The sequence below is a fragment of the Micromesistius poutassou genome (assembly GCF_964030765.1).
Source record: "Micromesistius poutassou genome assembly, chromosome: 23".
Taxonomy (NCBI): domain Eukaryota; kingdom Metazoa; phylum Chordata; class Actinopteri; order Gadiformes; family Gadidae; genus Micromesistius; species Micromesistius poutassou.
Genome location: NC_140293.1, coordinates 2,522,693 through 2,538,461, shown reverse-complemented (window position 1 = coordinate 2,538,461; position 15,769 = coordinate 2,522,693). Strand labels below are relative to the sequence as shown.

At 46.4% G+C, this 15,769-nt stretch overlaps 2 protein-coding genes, 1 long non-coding RNA gene and 1 other non-coding gene across 9 annotated transcripts in view; 1 reads left to right on the top strand and 3 right to left on the bottom strand.

Annotated features, from left to right (window-relative positions):
• Positions 1-3,042, bottom strand: part of LOC311368685 (uncharacterized protein) — a gene marked incomplete at its 3' end in the record, with an annotated part of 89,737 nt that extends 86,695 nt beyond the window's left edge. The window contains exons 1-4 of the mRNA XM_084487480.1: positions 2,833-3,042; positions 1,940-2,072; positions 1,447-1,730; positions 1,202-1,268 (exon numbers count right to left, since the gene is read on the bottom strand). Coding sequence (XP_084343606.1) covers positions 1,202-1,268; positions 1,447-1,730; positions 1,940-2,072; positions 2,833-3,009 — 661 coding nt within the window. The 5' untranslated portion in view covers positions 3,010-3,042. The remainder of the gene's footprint in view (positions 1-1,201; positions 1,269-1,446; positions 1,731-1,939; positions 2,073-2,832) is intronic.
• Positions 3,043-7,510: 4,468 nt separating this feature from the next.
• Positions 7,511-10,211, top strand: LOC311368417. Of its 2 annotated transcripts, none has more exons than XR_014639932.1 (4): positions 7,511-7,662; positions 8,742-8,864; positions 9,055-9,095; positions 9,506-10,211. It is a non-coding gene; the product is annotated as an uncharacterized lncRNA (long non-coding RNA). The 2 variants fall into 2 exon arrangements; XR_014639933.1 differs by having other exon boundaries at positions 9,055-9,121.
• LOC311368883 (U6 spliceosomal RNA) lies at positions 8,190-8,297 on the bottom strand. Its single transcript, XR_014640037.1, has one exon. It is a non-coding gene; the product is annotated as a U6 spliceosomal RNA (small nuclear RNA).
• A 1,961-nt stretch (positions 10,212-12,172) lies between the features above and the next one.
• acap1 (ArfGAP with coiled-coil, ankyrin repeat and PH domains 1) overlaps positions 12,173-15,769 on the bottom strand; it is a 22,083-nt gene continuing 18,486 nt past the window's right edge. For 2 of the 5 annotated variants that reach the window (XM_084487382.1, XM_084487383.1), the window contains exons 21-23: positions 15,614-15,724; positions 15,403-15,464; positions 12,173-12,785 (exon numbers count right to left, since the gene is read on the bottom strand). In XM_084487382.1, the coding sequence (XP_084343508.1) occupies positions 12,688-12,785; positions 15,403-15,464; positions 15,614-15,724 (271 nt within the window). In that variant the 3' untranslated portion in view covers positions 12,173-12,687. Of the gene's footprint in view, positions 15,465-15,613; positions 15,725-15,769 lie in introns of all 5 variants that reach the window. The other 3 variants (XM_084487380.1, XM_084487381.1, XR_014639970.1) reach the window with 2 other exon arrangements.

Genomic DNA, 15,769 nt, shown 5'->3' with positions numbered 1-15,769 from the left:
CTTTGGGCATTGGTCACAGCTGTAGGGCTTCTCCCCGGTGTGAGTCCTCATGTGGAACGTAAGGTCTGAGCTCTGACTGAAGCGCTTTGTGCATTGGTCACAGCTGTAGGGCTTCTCCCCGGTGTGAGTCCTCATGTGGCTCTTCAGGTGGTTGCTACGTCTGAAGTTATTCATGCATTGGTCACAGCTGTAGGGCTTCTCCCCGGAGTGAGACTTCATGTGGATCTTCAGGTTGTAGCTTTTACTGAAGCGCTTCGTGCATTGGTCACAGCTGTAGGGCTTCTCCCCGGAGTGAGTCCTCATGTGGATCTTCAGGTCTGAGCTCTGACTGAAGCACTTCATGCATTGGTCACAGCTGTAAGGCTTCTCCCCGGAGTGAGTCCTCATGTGGCTTTTCAGGTGGCATTGCCGTCCGAAGCGCATCATGCATTGGTCGCACCCGTACGGCTTCTTGTTGGTGTGGGTACGCATGTGGACGTTCATCTTGGCATTGTTGGGAAAAACCTTGCCACACAAGACACGGTCCTTGTGGCCGCCCCGATGCCCAGTCAGCTCCTCAAGGCGGACGAGATGCACGCTGCAGTCCAGGCACTTGGCCACGCTGTGGTCCGCCGACGGCGAGCTCAAGGCCTCCAGCTCCGACGCTGTGAAGAGGGTGTCACGGCCGTCCACCGCTAGTGGGCCCTCCCCTTGTCCGTAGACGCTCAGGATCCGCAGCTCCCCGCTGTGACTGGACATGTGGGAGGAGCCAGGGGGGTCCACATGCAAACTCTCTGAGGTGGCGCCGCGCTGTGTGCTGCAGTTTCTAATGTCATTGCCGTCTTCTTCAGAGAGGAAAACAAAGACAGAGAAAGTAATGGTATTAATTCATTATTTGCACAAAGGGATACAGTATGTACTTTGTACACACGTGTGTATTTGAAGAATTATATTTTGACGTTCTTTCTAACTTCTATTTATTGATTATGCCTTTTTCATGTCCCCTTGGGGTGGTCAAGGGTCAAAGACTCCAGCTGAGAAGGCACCTTGCCATGAAAAAGATGTAAATCATTCTACTATAAACTATTTAAGTAGTCCTCGTGTTTTAGCAGGGCTCTGGTCTTTTCCAAAGAGCACCAGGCTTTTTAGCGGACGTAGAATGGAGTACATTCTCAGTGGATCCAGGTCGTTTGCTTGCATAGATGCAATGTGTATTACTAACCTACAGCGGGCATGCCTCCACCATTATCCTCTTCAACTTTGATTGAAATGGTGTCTGGGGTCTGCTGCTTTCCACATAAAGAAGTAAACACACACAAGAGATATTCTTTAATTTGCACAGAATAGTTGTTAATCCCCATTTACGACACATTGAATCACAAAGGTGTGTGCTTTCTATGGGTGGTGCTGGAGTTGTAACAGAGGAAGCCTCTCTTTTGGATGGTGAAGGAGAAGATGATTTCCAACCTGCACACTCATCTCCTCGCGGCAGGCCAATCGCTCGCCGTGCTCCAGGCTCTTGGCTACGCCATGGTCCGCAGACAGCGAGATCGGGGCCTCCACTTCTGACGCTGTGAAGAGGGTGTCATGGCCGTCCACTGCCAGTGGGCCCTCCCCTTTTCCGTAGACGCTCAGGATCTTCAGCTCCCCGTTGTGACTGGACATGTGGGGGGAGCCTGGGGCGTCCACACGCAGACTCTCCGAGGTGGCGCCGCGCTGCGTGCTGCGATCTCCAAAGGCATCGCAGTCTTCTGCAGAGGGAGAAAAAATGACAGAAAGTAATTGTTTTGATACACTGTTTGCATAAATGGAGGCAGTGTGTATTTCTATGCATGAAAGGAACTATTTAAATGTATGTGTATGTAACATTGACACAGAGGGTTTAAAATCAGCCTAGAATCTATGCTGCCTAGAATCTACTACATCAAAAGTAAACGTACTCAAGGTGGAAAGTACATACCGTCACTTGTAAAGTTGGGCCGCAAAGTCTTTAAGGATAGCTGTGTACCTACATTATGTGTTTCCAGGTGGTCTGTCTGGCAGGCAACATCCCTTGAGAGAAGCAGCTGAATGTCAGCACTTGATGTGCTGGCCTGTGTAGAGACAACAAGGTCAAATTAGTACTCAATGTATTACTTTGTATATATTCCAGGTGCAAGTTGTAAGAAGATAGAAGATAAGCATGTTTAGTGAATTACATTAGCCTAATACTTAAAATTAGATCTATGAAATGATAAAATGATTTTACATTAATTCTTTACATATTTTATATTTCATATATCTTAAATGTTCATCTCATTATCTCAATACAATTACATCACGCTCTGCAGAAATCTGCTAATAACACATTGATTTGAATCAGGTTTGAAGGAGAAAACATGAGTATGTATTTAGGAAGAGTGAACAGGCCATAATTATCTCCTCATCAGTAAAGCGCTACAACTACTGCGGTCACGTAGCTGGTAAACATTTGTTTTGTAACATTTGTTTGTAATTGGGTGAGCAGACATTCCTAAAGATTGGGGACATTCCCTCGGTATCCAAGCAGTATGGATCAGTGCCTGTACCCCCTTTGCTGAATTGTGCCCAGTCTCGTGTGATCCTCCTGGTTTGCGGAGGTGCACACTCAGTCAGAACCGTTATCCAAATAACAAAGTAGTGTACAACACTAGTGTACAACACGCGCAAGTGTGTGTGCATGCATTCACACACATGCCTGATGCTATCCATCTTTACATAAGCGACAATAACTGGGCTGTTAGCTGTATAGCTAATGCTACAGCAACATTCCAAATGTAACAAGGTAACCATATACAGTAAAGCAACAACATGATATAGCGTTAGTTGATTTACTTGTCCTAGGTTTGTAGCTGTAACTTTGGGAAGTTGTGTCGGCGCATTTCCAGAGAAAATAAAATCAACCCACTGGTTCTTCAGAGGCTCGGATGAAGGAACTAAAAATATAATTTTGTGTTCACTTGTACATCCAAGCACTGAACAACTGCCATGCTTGACTCGTTTGCAAGCCATGATGTCTCTCCAGGAAAAAACTATGCGCCGCTCACACGGCGAGAAGGGTCCGGCTGCAGGCTTGGGCGTTTCCATCATGACACAAGAACACCCACAGAGCGCAACAGTGTGGTGCCGGAAGTAAAAATCCCATTCATTTTCCCCGTCGAGATTTTGATTAATAGTGTTTGGAAAAAAAGTCTGTCTAGTTACTTGACCAGATAAAATGAGACAGAGAGGTAATAAAGTCTGTCAGCACGAGGGCCTCGGATTTATTGAGTAAAGTAGCAAAGGTAATACTGATTCATAAAGCGTGAGAGATCGAATATTTCTAAGTGAGGTCATCTGGAGCTTCGCCTCCGTGGAAGTTCTGCTTCAGAAGAGCATGAGGTGTTCCTGTGTGATGCAGTCTTATGCTGTATTTTCCCTCCCAACGAGGTGTGTGCGTTTCGAGGTGTGTGTGTTTCTGGATGTTTAGCTTGACCTTGAGCCTCCGGGCTCTGACGTCTTTATGAGTGTCTTCTGTGTTTCTCCTAACGAGCTGTGAGGGCTTCTCGAGGGGTATCTTGACCCTGAGCTGTGGCCGAATGTTATCAGCAGACTGACTCCTGTTCTTGCGAATGTGTGGTGCATTGTATGAGTCTCCAACATCTCCCATAGTTGGGATATGTTATATGTTATAGAATATATGTTATATTCGTAATGTACATGTGATGTGTTCGTTAGGTTAGAACAAGAGTTAACTATATTCGTAATGTACATGTCATGTGATGTGCTCGTTAGGCTATTTTGCCCATCACTATCACCCCTGATCTATCAAGCAACTCCCTTATATCTAGGGCAGAGCCATAGAGAGAGTTTTTCCTCGACAACTAGGACCCAGAAGATAATGAACATGTAGGCCTACTGCACAACTGAAACATTCATTAGATTTAGCAATCATGGAGCCTCCCTGAAATTATCGTGTTATCAGTAATGAAACAAGCCGCTCGAAAGTTCGATGCTAGCTGACGTCTGCCTATGTTTAAAGTTCGTACCGAGATCCTACACATAATGATCGTGTTGTGGATGTTGCCGCTGTTGACGGTGAAAATTACAGTTCAGCAATCAGCAAGAAAGGCGACGAAGAATAAGAAAGGGGCGTTCCAGCCTGCGTAAACGAGAACCCCCCCACCACACGAGAACGCCTATTCTGTGTCTGCAGTGGGATGATGTTGCACAGGGCCGTAGCTCATTTTCTCATGGGCTAGTAGCGAAGTCCCGCCTCTTCCGGTAGACCCCGGTAGCTTCCTTGTTGACGAGGGGACAAATGAGACCCGCCTCTTATTCTTCGATTTTAGTGATTCATTGTAGGAATAATAATACATGTTATTGATTGTTATTGACATAGAAGCATGCTTTATCCATGCTAATATTCTTCATTATAATGATTGTACCATGCATGTGTTGGTACTTTGCATATCATATATGCTAAACTTGCCATATATTATACATGATATATTCCTAACTATTGGTGTGGGGGGAAAAAAACTTTGCAGAAGTCATTGATGAATGGGCCTTCAACAAGTAAATTCATTCTCATTTGAAAAGACAACATTTCCTTCTGATGTAGCCGTTAATTGCAAGTACGTCTCGCTGCGACCTGCGGGAAGGCGGGGCGTGACATCACGCCCTGCCCACATCACGGGCGAGTGCATTCTTAATTATGTTTCATTTGAAATAATAAATGGGAACTCCTCAAATCATTCGTTGTGCAGTAGTGAAATGTTTTATGTTTAGGCATAGCTAATCTAAGTCAGGTTAGGGGTTATGGTTAGGGTTAGGGGTTATGGTTAGGTTTAGGGGTTATGGTTAGGGGTTATGGTTAGGGTTAGGGTTAGGGTTAGGGGTTATGGTTAGGGTTAGGGTTAGGGGTTATGGTTAGGTTTAGGGGTTATGGTTAGGGTTAGGGGTTATGGTTAGGGTTAGGTTTAGGGGTTATGGTTAGGTTTAGGGGTTAGGGTTAGGGGTTATGGTTAGGGTTAGGGTTAGGTTAGGGGTTATGGTTAGGTTTAGGGGTTAGGGTTAGGGGTTATGGTTAGGTTTAGGGGTTAGGGTTAGGGGTTATGGTTAGGGGTTAGGGTTAGGGGTTATGGTTAGGGTTAGGGGTTATGGTTAGGGTTAGGTTTAGGGGTTATGGTTAGGGGTTATGGTTAGGGTTAACCCTAACCCTAACCCTAACCACCCCTAGGGTTAACCCTAACCCTAACCATAACCCCTAACCATAACCTAACCCTAACCATAACCCCTAAACCTAACCCTAACCCCTAACCCTAACCCTAACCCAAACCTGACTTAGATTAGCTAGGCCTAAACATAAAATATTTCACTACTGCACAACGAATGATTTGAGGAGTTCCCAGAATGCACTCGCCCGTGATGTGGACAGACACACACAGACATCGAGACATGAGGCAGGTTTTGCACTGAACTGAGGTAAAGGTTAGGCATCGGGGACATATATATATGAATATTTAAATCTATACTTATGTCTGTCGGAGGTGGGCGGTGTTGTCAATGAGGGTGTCATGTTCAGAGATCGTTTAGATTTTTTTTCGAATGTGTTTTAGAAAGGGATTTCGAACAGAATTGAACACTTATTATCTGTTCGCTTAATGGGGGTCCTGCGCAAGGGATGCTGGGGGTGCACCTCTGGTAGGGGTTTGGACCTTCTCGGCGCCCCCTGGATCACCTTGGGGTTGGTGGTTGGGGGGTTGTTCATTGTGTGTGTTCTCTTACCGTGTGATGTGCAGTGTGTTCATGACCGTGAGTGAGAGTGTTAGTTGTGTTGGTCAGGTGTGCCGTGTTTCTGTGATATTTGGAGTGTTCAAAATAAAGACAACTACCGGAGTCGTGCGGTGTATATGGGGCATGGGAGTTGTTTAACTGTTTAACCTGGGCTCCTGTCTCATTCTTTCCGTGCGTCGCCACAATACTAAATAAAACCATTAAAAAGAATGTAATCGGAAACGTAATATTTGCATCGGTGTAGTGGACAATGTGCATGGGTTGAGGGGGCGCATACCTACATTCCTGTAGTAGCGGACGCACACAGTAGACCCGTGTTGCTGTGTAACTGCACACATACGCGCCAAGTGTTGGGAAAAACAGTCTGCCTAGTTACTTGAATGAGATAAAATGAGACAGAGAGGTAATAAAGTCTATCAGCACGAGGGCCTCGGATTTATTGAGTAAAGTAGCAAAGGTAATACTGATTCATAAAGCGTGAGAGATCGAATATTCTACGTCCCCTAACAGCGCTGAGGTCGTCTGGAGCTTCGCCTCCGTGGAAGTTCTGCTTCAGAAGAGCTCCCGTGATTTGGTGCATGAGAAACTTATAGTATCTTTCATGGCCAGGTGTGTGTGCTAGACTTTGTGTGTGTTATCGAGGGTTCTCTTGTCCCTGAGCCTCCGAGTTGTTTTGTCTTTCTGTGTGATATGTGTGGCCTCGCCATCTAGCTGAGGCAGCGCTTGGCCGGGTGTATGGGGAACCACGTGGGAGAAACGCTACTCATGCTTCGGACATGAGTATGCCATACACACCCCTCCTAGGGGGTGGCATCCACCCCGGCCTTACATTGCATGCATCCCTTTGCACAATGACACGGAGTGTCCTCCGTAGACTGATAGGGAGAGGGCTCGAGGGTCATCTTCACCCTCTTGAATGTGTGGTATGTTGTGTTTATTAGATTTGGGCCCAGAGTTGACTATATTCATAATGTAATGTCCGTTTAGGTTATATTTGCCCATCACAAGCAGGACACAGCGCTTATTCGCCCTTACGACCACTTGCATCACGAAATAACGACAACATTAAAGTGTTTTGTTTTTTTAACACTGATAACTGCAGTATGAGCAGACGGGTGCATCAGCGCAATTAAATAACTTATAAAAGCCGAAAAGGCAATTGTGTGTCTGTGTAGTTTCGCACTATAGAAAGCCGAGCGAGTGCAGGGACATCTGTCACAGCCGGGACGGATGGTCAACGGTGTTTCTCTGACGACAGCAAGGTGATGTATTATATGAGGTGGAAATTACGTTGCAGGCAGCGCCGTACCTGCAACGAGGTATTGCTCCAAGACAAGTCACTGTCAAACCGAAAGGACCGAAAAAGGAGTGTTTGTTCACCAACAACCCCTACCGCTGCGCCACGAACACGCACCAAAAGTTGAATTCACATGATAAAGAAATAAGAGGCTTCCATTAAGGCTTATCAGCGGGACTTTAACACTGGTCTCCAGGGCCCAGTTGTTTTTTTTTTTTTTTTATGTAATCTGGATCAAATTGATCCGGATTTGAAAAGCCCATGTTTTCTTATCCAGGATCACCGGATCCATCTTACTTTTATGCCACTTTTTTTTGGATTGGATCAATGTGATCCAAATACCAAATTTCATGATTACCAAATCCTGTTTACCAGAGCCTTAAATGGAAGCAACAGTGTAGCCTACTGGCTTAGCAAAGAACAACAGGTAGGCAAAATACCGGTGGCCACAAATAGCCATTGCTTGTTTTAATTTTAAGAAACAGAAACACTATAATAAATCGAAACATTAATAAATCGAAACACCAGCTCTTTCCATCTCTGCCTTTAAGAGTTGTATCTCCATCTGCACTTTTGTCTGCTGGAGTTGGGTAAGCAAGATTTGTTCTTTACCCAGTTGAATTTGTACTTCTGCTCTTTCGGTTTCCCGTTTCAGAAGCAACTCGTAGCTGTCACCATCCTGGTTTGTAGCTGAGGAACGTTTGCGGTTTTTTTTGTAGGAACGTGGACCCTTGGACCCTTACATCCACAGATCTATCCGAACTCACCCTTCTTATATAGCTTGATACCTGTTTGTTTGTTTGTTTGTTTGTTTTTGCTTCCGTAAGGTCTTTCGTTGCCTTGGCCCTAAGGTTCTTCCATCGCAACATGACTTGTTTTATGGTCCTCTTCTGGTCAGATCCCATGGCATTGACATGATTGGTTATGTAATATTTTCTTCATATCTCAATTCTAATAATTTATACTACTTTGTTTTGGTTTGGGTATTGTTGGTAGAACACCGCCCCCTAGTGGTCTCGGTCGTTCATGACAACGAGGAGCTGTACCGCCACCAGGGGGCGGTGTTTCACCAAAGTTATTATTATAAAATATTAGAATTGAGATATTAATAAAAAATTAGAAGTTTGAACGCTTTACGAGTTAGCGTGTCATCCATGCGCCCGGGGCCATGTTAATCTTCTCTGTATTGATTCCAATTTTAGTATATATGATACCGTAGTAACACAAATGTATCCTGATCATGGGTTTAATATATACCTCTACTCAAACAATGAATTTTCTGTAATGGTGCGGTTAGATGAAAAAAAACAAAACACAAACACCCACAATACAATACACAGCCCTTTCTACTCAATGTGGACTGATCCCGTATCGACTGAATCCTCTGAGCTTTATTAGCCAACAGCTCTATCCACTTCCCCACAGAGGATTGGTATTTGACACTGTACAATATACAACTGTACAATAGACATAATATCATTACATTCATAACGTACATTATGGTTCAATAGAATCAAACATCAGCAGGAATTGAAGCCTGGGTCTTCACAGGGTTATCCAACAGTGCTCTCGACTGCACCTCTGAGGCAGGGGCATTCATCGGTCATCTAGGGCATTTCCTTTCTGCCCTCAACCCTTCCTGCTGCTTGCCCTGTTTTGCCTCCGTCAGGGTCGTGGCTACGAGCTCTACGCTGTCATGAACCACCACGGAAGTCTGAGGGGCGGCCATTACACGGCGACCATCAAGTCCCAGGAGGCCGGCGGCTGGTATGAGTTTGACGACACTCTCGTGGTGAGGAGGAAACACTTGACTGTCCCTTCGTCCCTCGATTCGGATCTTCAGATCTGCGGCTAATGCTATGCCCCCCCCCATGTGCACACAGCTGCTACAGCTATCTGCTGTTTCCTTTAATGCTGCTAACGTCCCATTTTAAAGTGGTATTATGGGCTGTTGTGTTATAGTAATTGTTGAATTTTCACAGATCTATCGACAGCCCTTTGAGCAAGGAGAAAGCACTGCCAAGTAAATATACTTACTGGATATTTAAAGTAACGTCTTTGTGATTTGGATTCTATCCTTTTGGGGATGCTTTGCATATGAGGACATCTGAGAACAATCAAAGCATAACATCTCAAATTGAGTAATTAATAATTATCTGTCATCCACTTTTCTATAACTATTTTACCTATGTGACTATGAAACTGCAAAACTACATCTACTGATGTACAGAAAAGGTACATGCCAAACCAGCTGCTGATGTCTGGACTGATGCTGAATGTGTGGATGAAGTGTGTCAGTGTTTGTGTCTGACTATGTGAATGTTTCTGATTGGATCGATGTGTGTTTGTCTCACTAAATTAGCCTCTGTCGACATCTTTTGTGTGGACTTCCCCCTTCTTCCCCCTTCTAATTCATTATTCTGTCTGTTTTAGAGTGTAGCGGTGACTGCGATGCCTGGCACGTCCCACTGACTACGACTGGATACCTGGGACTCCCCTAACAGATAACCAGCCAGCACCTCATCACCATAGACTTAAGCTTTATCCACTTTTATTAACTTAATTATTTAAAATGTTCTAACTGTATGTATGGTGGCAGGGACGGGTGATTGCATTGCTATTGAAGGGAGATATCGGTGCAGCCTTCTGGCTCCACCCCCAAGCCTTACATGGACTTCCTCCCTTAACGAGGCCAGCGTGAGGATCGTTAAGCAGGCAGTGCTGAGACTGAATAGGACTGATTACCTGGACCGTCTGATTAACCCCACCCCACCGTGCACTGACTGCTTTGGATGAGAACCCTTCTTGTGAAGACCCGGGACAAACTGACTGATTAAGGCTTGTGTGCTTTGAGTTGAGGTAGTTTACCCTCCCCCCCTCTGGATGTAAATACCCCCTTAATAAATGACCATTGGCTTTGAATGCTCCCTGTATTGTGTGGTTTTCTATTCAGCTTGGTAGTGAGAAACCCCACACCCACAAGCCTGCTACAGTATGTCCATTGTGGCACCCGTTGCACTTCTTACCCTCCCTGGCTATTATACCCAACCTCCGTGAAGTGGAGAGGGCGGTAGTTTACGCTCCACTCCCGCTGATTAACTCTTATTTCTGTGTCATGTGAATTGTCAAGCCAAGTAGAACTTCCGAGCAAATCCTAGTCGGCGCCTTGGTGGTGCAGCGGTAAGGGATGTTGTTCAACACTCTGTTGACTCAGGTTCGAGTCCCCGCTCACATGGCCACCAAGGAGGGGGTACCCCCAACAGGGCCCCCAACGTGTCTGCAGAACCCTCCCATCCCCCCCTTCACAGGGGCTGGGGGGGGGGTTAGTAGTAAGGGGGTCTTGCTACTCTTTTGTCCAACCTTTTGTGTTTAGTAAGTGTGTTGAAGCTATCCCTCCCCCCTTCCCTGTTTTTTATTTATTTAAAATAATACATATTTAGCCATGAGGAGGGGAGGGGGACTTGAACCATGAACCCCGGTTATCCCAACCGCTTGCTCTCCCCACTCCACCACCAAGTCATTGTGGAGGGTTCTGATGGAGGATACATTTGACCCAGAATTCCCAGAACATTCTTATGTTTAAAAATGACTATAACCCATAGTGAACAACCTGTGCAGGACTTGAACACACAACCTCAGCACCAATGACCAAGACCTCTCTCCAATGCGCCACAGAGCTGCCACCTTAAAATGGCCGGAAGTAAGATTTGACATTATATTCACACAATGACTATAAGTTTGAAATACAACCACCATGAGCAGGACTTGAACCTGGGTCTCCAGCACCTTAATCATCAGGTCTTACCACTGCACCACCAAGTCCTTTTTCCTTTATATTTCTGAGAGGGAGGGGGAATAAAGTATATTATAGTAAGTATTGAACTGAATGAATGGACATTTCATGGCTGTTAAAGTTGATATAGTTCAGTTAGGTGGTAGACGGTGCGAGAAACTCAGGCACACAACACCCATGTTTTTTTTAAGGGCTGCTTTACTTGAAACAACTTCTCCATATACATGGTTCACATCATCCATTGTAAAAGTTGAAATTAGAAAAAAAGGTTTGTGTGATTAAATGTACATATTCAAGTTTTGAAAAATGACATCTAAAAATAGTATTTCTTAAATATATACAAGCATATAAGAGTATTCAATGTTCACATCATTTTTCCAATTTGTTTAAATAAGATTACTTTGTTTATCACATCGAGGTGCGTTTCAGAACTTGTGCGCCTTCAGTTCATTCTTCGTACGGCTCACCTGTGGAAGACAACGACAAAAAAAAGTGTTATTGCTGCCACACCTTTTTTACTTTTAAAACCTTTGAATACGTCACCGACAGCAAACATTTAGAATCCGTCTTACTTGTGGTTTCCATCTGTACAGCGGCACAGCGGTACATATTAGTAAAATACAAAATTAAATTGAAAGATCTCACTATTACTTTACTTAACCTTTGTGGAAAACGTCATCGGGTCAAGGAGAGATGAAAAGGTGATTCCTTTCGAACATAGGTAAAGACAGCACTGGTTAAAATGAATTCGACTCCACTTTTCCTAACCGACGTCATTGCGCGACGGCGGGTATTGCTGACCTCTAGCGGCTCTAGGGTGGAACTACTACTTCCGAAGATGGGACTACAACAAGCGCTCTTTGATCCATGTTTTCTTGTATTGATTTCAATCATGTTGTCGCCAACAGTGAGAATCACTTGGGTCGGCTTGGCCAACGGGAATATTTTAGGCCACTTTAATCCCAATTCACATGTGGAAAAAAAGAGGCTAAACTTATGTTGATGTTGAAATTAACTGCCCCCAGTAGTCTTTCTTAAATGTGAAGTCGGCATTTTATTTTCTTATGGTGTATATTGTGTGTTTACTAATCAGCAATAAATGAATTCATTTCGATTCAAATAATGTTTCTGGAATTGGTTTCCATTATTATCAATTGTAATTTCTTCTCTTCTCCTGCTTTACCGCGTAACCCTATGATATGTGATGTAGGCGCTACTCTCGTGTGCAACGTGAGACTGCCATCTAGCGGTGAAATCAAATCCAACCGCTGACATGACCACCGGAAGCAAGCAACCTCGAAACGGAGTAAAAGGATCACGCATTGCATTTTATTTGTTCATCTCATAAACAGGACGTATTTCGTGTCGCTGACGCATAGGCGACAGTAAAAAAAAAATTAAAAAAAAAGACAGCATAAAATAAATCAACAACAAAAACGCATTGTTAGAAGGAATGTTTTTGGGCGGGAGGGGGTTGGGGGTTGGGGGGGGGGGGGGTATCCCGGCCGTGGCAAGTCGTTCCAGACCTGTCCTACATATCAAATGCTGCTTTTCCCTCAGAAGCCTTTTCCCTTGGAAGCCCTCTGTCCTTTTTTCTTTCTTGGCGTGCGCTGGTCAAACATTAGTCCTCTTGTTTGACCAGTCAACACGACAGAGTCCGCTGTGCTGCGACGTCTCTTCGTCTTCCTGTGGAGTCAACGCAGCAGCTGACCTATGACTCAACGTAGCGTGTGTGTGTGTGTGTGTGTGTGTGTGTGTGTGTGTGTGTGTGTGTGTGTGTGTGTGTGTGTGTGTGTGCGTGTGTGCGTGTGCGGGGGTCGCTCTAGGACTTGGGGTCGGCGCTGCGTCGCCTCAGCTTCTCGGGGTTGTTTGACGCCATGTGCGAGAAGTCCCGGAAGATGTCCTGGTACGTGGCGTCTCCTGAGGACCACAGGAGACAAGGAGGAGAGGATGAGGAGGAGGAGGGGAGGGGAGGGAGGGAGCATTCTCATCTCAACAGTGAAGGTCCCATGTTACACCACCGGGTGTGAGTGGGATCAGCCGCTACAAGCCGCTTTGAAAATCTGCCTCTTCTGACATCACAGGTGGGCGTGTCCACGTAGACGTATGACGGACATATGAGCAACGTTTGCTACAGTCTGGATGGATCAGTCTACCGGCCTACCCAGAGTGGACCGTAGCAAACGTTGCTCATCTATCCGTCACACATCGAGGTGGACACGCCCACCTGTGATGTCAGAAGAGGCCGGTTTTCAAAACGGCTTGTAGCGGCTGATCACACTCACCCCCTGGTGGTAGAACACGGGACCTTTAAGAAAACACACCAAGGTCAAGCCCAGGTCACGCCCTGGTCACAGTGCGGCCTCTTAACGCGGCCCCAAGTCACGTTGAATGGAACACCGACGCCATAGAACGCGTGCGTGAATCGGAATCACAAGCGCTGCGAGCGCGTCCATACGGGGTCCCGATGGGGAGGCCTACGCATTCCTGATCCTGCGTGCAGGACGCAAGAGTCGGGAACGAATGGATCGGGGGACCGGGGGGGGGCCAAGAAAACATCTGCACTGCGTGGGCGATGGGAAGGGATGGGAACGCTCGCTAGTACGCACAAACTAAACCAAGGAAAACCTGTGCTGTTCACGGTTCTGATGACACGGGTTTATTGCTTGTTTAGTCCTTGTTTTGTTCGTCCGTTAGAAACAAAACACCAACTCCTCCTCCCGTGACTTAAAAGCACAGCTGTTCCCGAGGCCTCCGTTCCCTGAAGGCCGACACGTTTCACACGTGTCCCGATCTGGGAATACGTCCACCTCGGTTCCACCTTGGTTCGGCTAGCGTTCAGAACCAAGACAGCGGCCGGGATGGCCGCTAGGAGAACCAGGCCGTTAACGCTGACATGACTAAAGATCTGCAGCACTGTGGCGGAGAAGCAAAAGGAAATAAACGCATCGACACAACCGAAAAAGGAAGACGCACACAAATGTAAACGCATGCACACAACGTTGACATGCACATGCAACATTACCTCTTTGGGTACAGCAGGGGGCGCAATGCACAAGCGCTGTGAGACCAGTCGGACATCTCAGCGGACAGTGGGACAGTGGGGGCAAAGGCACAACGGGTGCAAGGACACACACACACACATACACATACACATACACACACACACACACACACACATACAGACACACACACACACACACATACAGACACACATACCATTAAAAAGCACAGCAACATGGTCCACTGACCAGCAGTAGCGTACATGTGTTCTACGGAGGCAAACAAAAGCAAACACATTGTCGTTGTTTACCCGACGACAGATATACTTTATCCAAGTCAGAAGTCAGGCACCTTCGTCAGTTCTGCACTGCTGTTTATGCATCACACATGCGTACATGCACACGCACAAACACACACACACACAAACAAACACAGACACACTCAATACAGAGCCACAATGGAAGAGTGGATGTATAGCAGGGTAAGGAGAAGTTCATATTACACAATTCTGTTCAACGCCAAACTAAAACCTAAGCCTTCCAGGCAGGAAGCCCTACGCTTTGTTAAAAAACTACAAAACAACAAAACAACAAAAATCAAAGAGGCAGTGCTCAGCATGGTAAACAAATACAAATTGATTGATTGGTAATTGGTCCAATCATTCAACTACAAACACCCCGATCTGCTATTCACAGAATAGTGGTTTAAAAGACGTATGCGACCGCTCCTGTCGTCACCACCATGGTCACCATCATCATCTTCATCATCATCATCATCAAGGACTGACTGAGACAATGTGCTAAAGATCACCAGGCATTGAGACGAGTGATGAAATAGAAAAGCATCTTTAAAAAGCCATTCATATCCCTATGAAACAAAAATAAACTCTACCTCTTATCTGACAGGTCTATTCTGTTTGTTCTTCCTGTGCAAATATTAAATATTGCGTCTCGTATATTATACAATGTACCCTTTATATCTCTCTCTCTCTCTCTCTCTCTCTCTCTCCTTTCATGGCTTCGACCAAACTTTGTTTGAGTGCTCATATCTTGGCCCTGCCGATTCCCTTGCAAATGTTGCATAGAAAAAAATATAACATAAAAAACACCCCTAACAGAACAAAACCGTACATTCATTCGATCTGGATCTGGACGCACCCTAACATCTCACCCGCTAAAGACCAGCTCTGTAGCGGCTCTCGCTCACATCCACAACAACGCAACCTTCGGTTTGCAACGCGACACACTCGCGCAACACTCTTCTCTCACTCGCTACAGAACAAACCGTACAACCACACTGCGCCCTCCTCCCTTCGGAAAACTCAAAAGTGTGGCGGCCGTCGCAAAAGGGCCGCTCGAGGCCGCTCGCGCGTGGGATTCAAAATCAGTCCCGTAGCGTCCCTCCGCTCAGTCGGCGCCCCCCAGAGCCCACCCGCTGATGTGGTTCTTCAGGGCCTGCAGGTTCCGCCTGGTCTGCCCCGGCAAGTGTCCCGCCCCGCCCCCGGAGCCCGCCCAGCCCTGCTCCCTGGAGTGACCTGATTGGCCGAACCCTCCCTCCGTCTCCCGCATCTCCTTGTTCATCTTGGCGATGCGCAGCCTGCAGGGGGAAGGGGGCGGGGGGGGGGGGGGGGAAGCAGAGGCACAGGACTGGGTTACTGCCTCGCGTCGTATCAACGCCGTCACTCTGCGTCGTTTGTACTTTGAACGGATCGCTGCGGTTCACCGCCGGGTCTCCCCGGGACTCACAGGGTGACGATGTCGGCGTTGGCGTTCTCCACGGCGATGCCGATGGGGTCCTTCTGGTACTTGTCCTTGGCCTTGTAGTCGGCGCCCCTCTTCAGGAACAGACACACCAGCCTGCCAGGGGGCAACACGCAAGAGGTCAAAGGTCAAAGCTCTGTG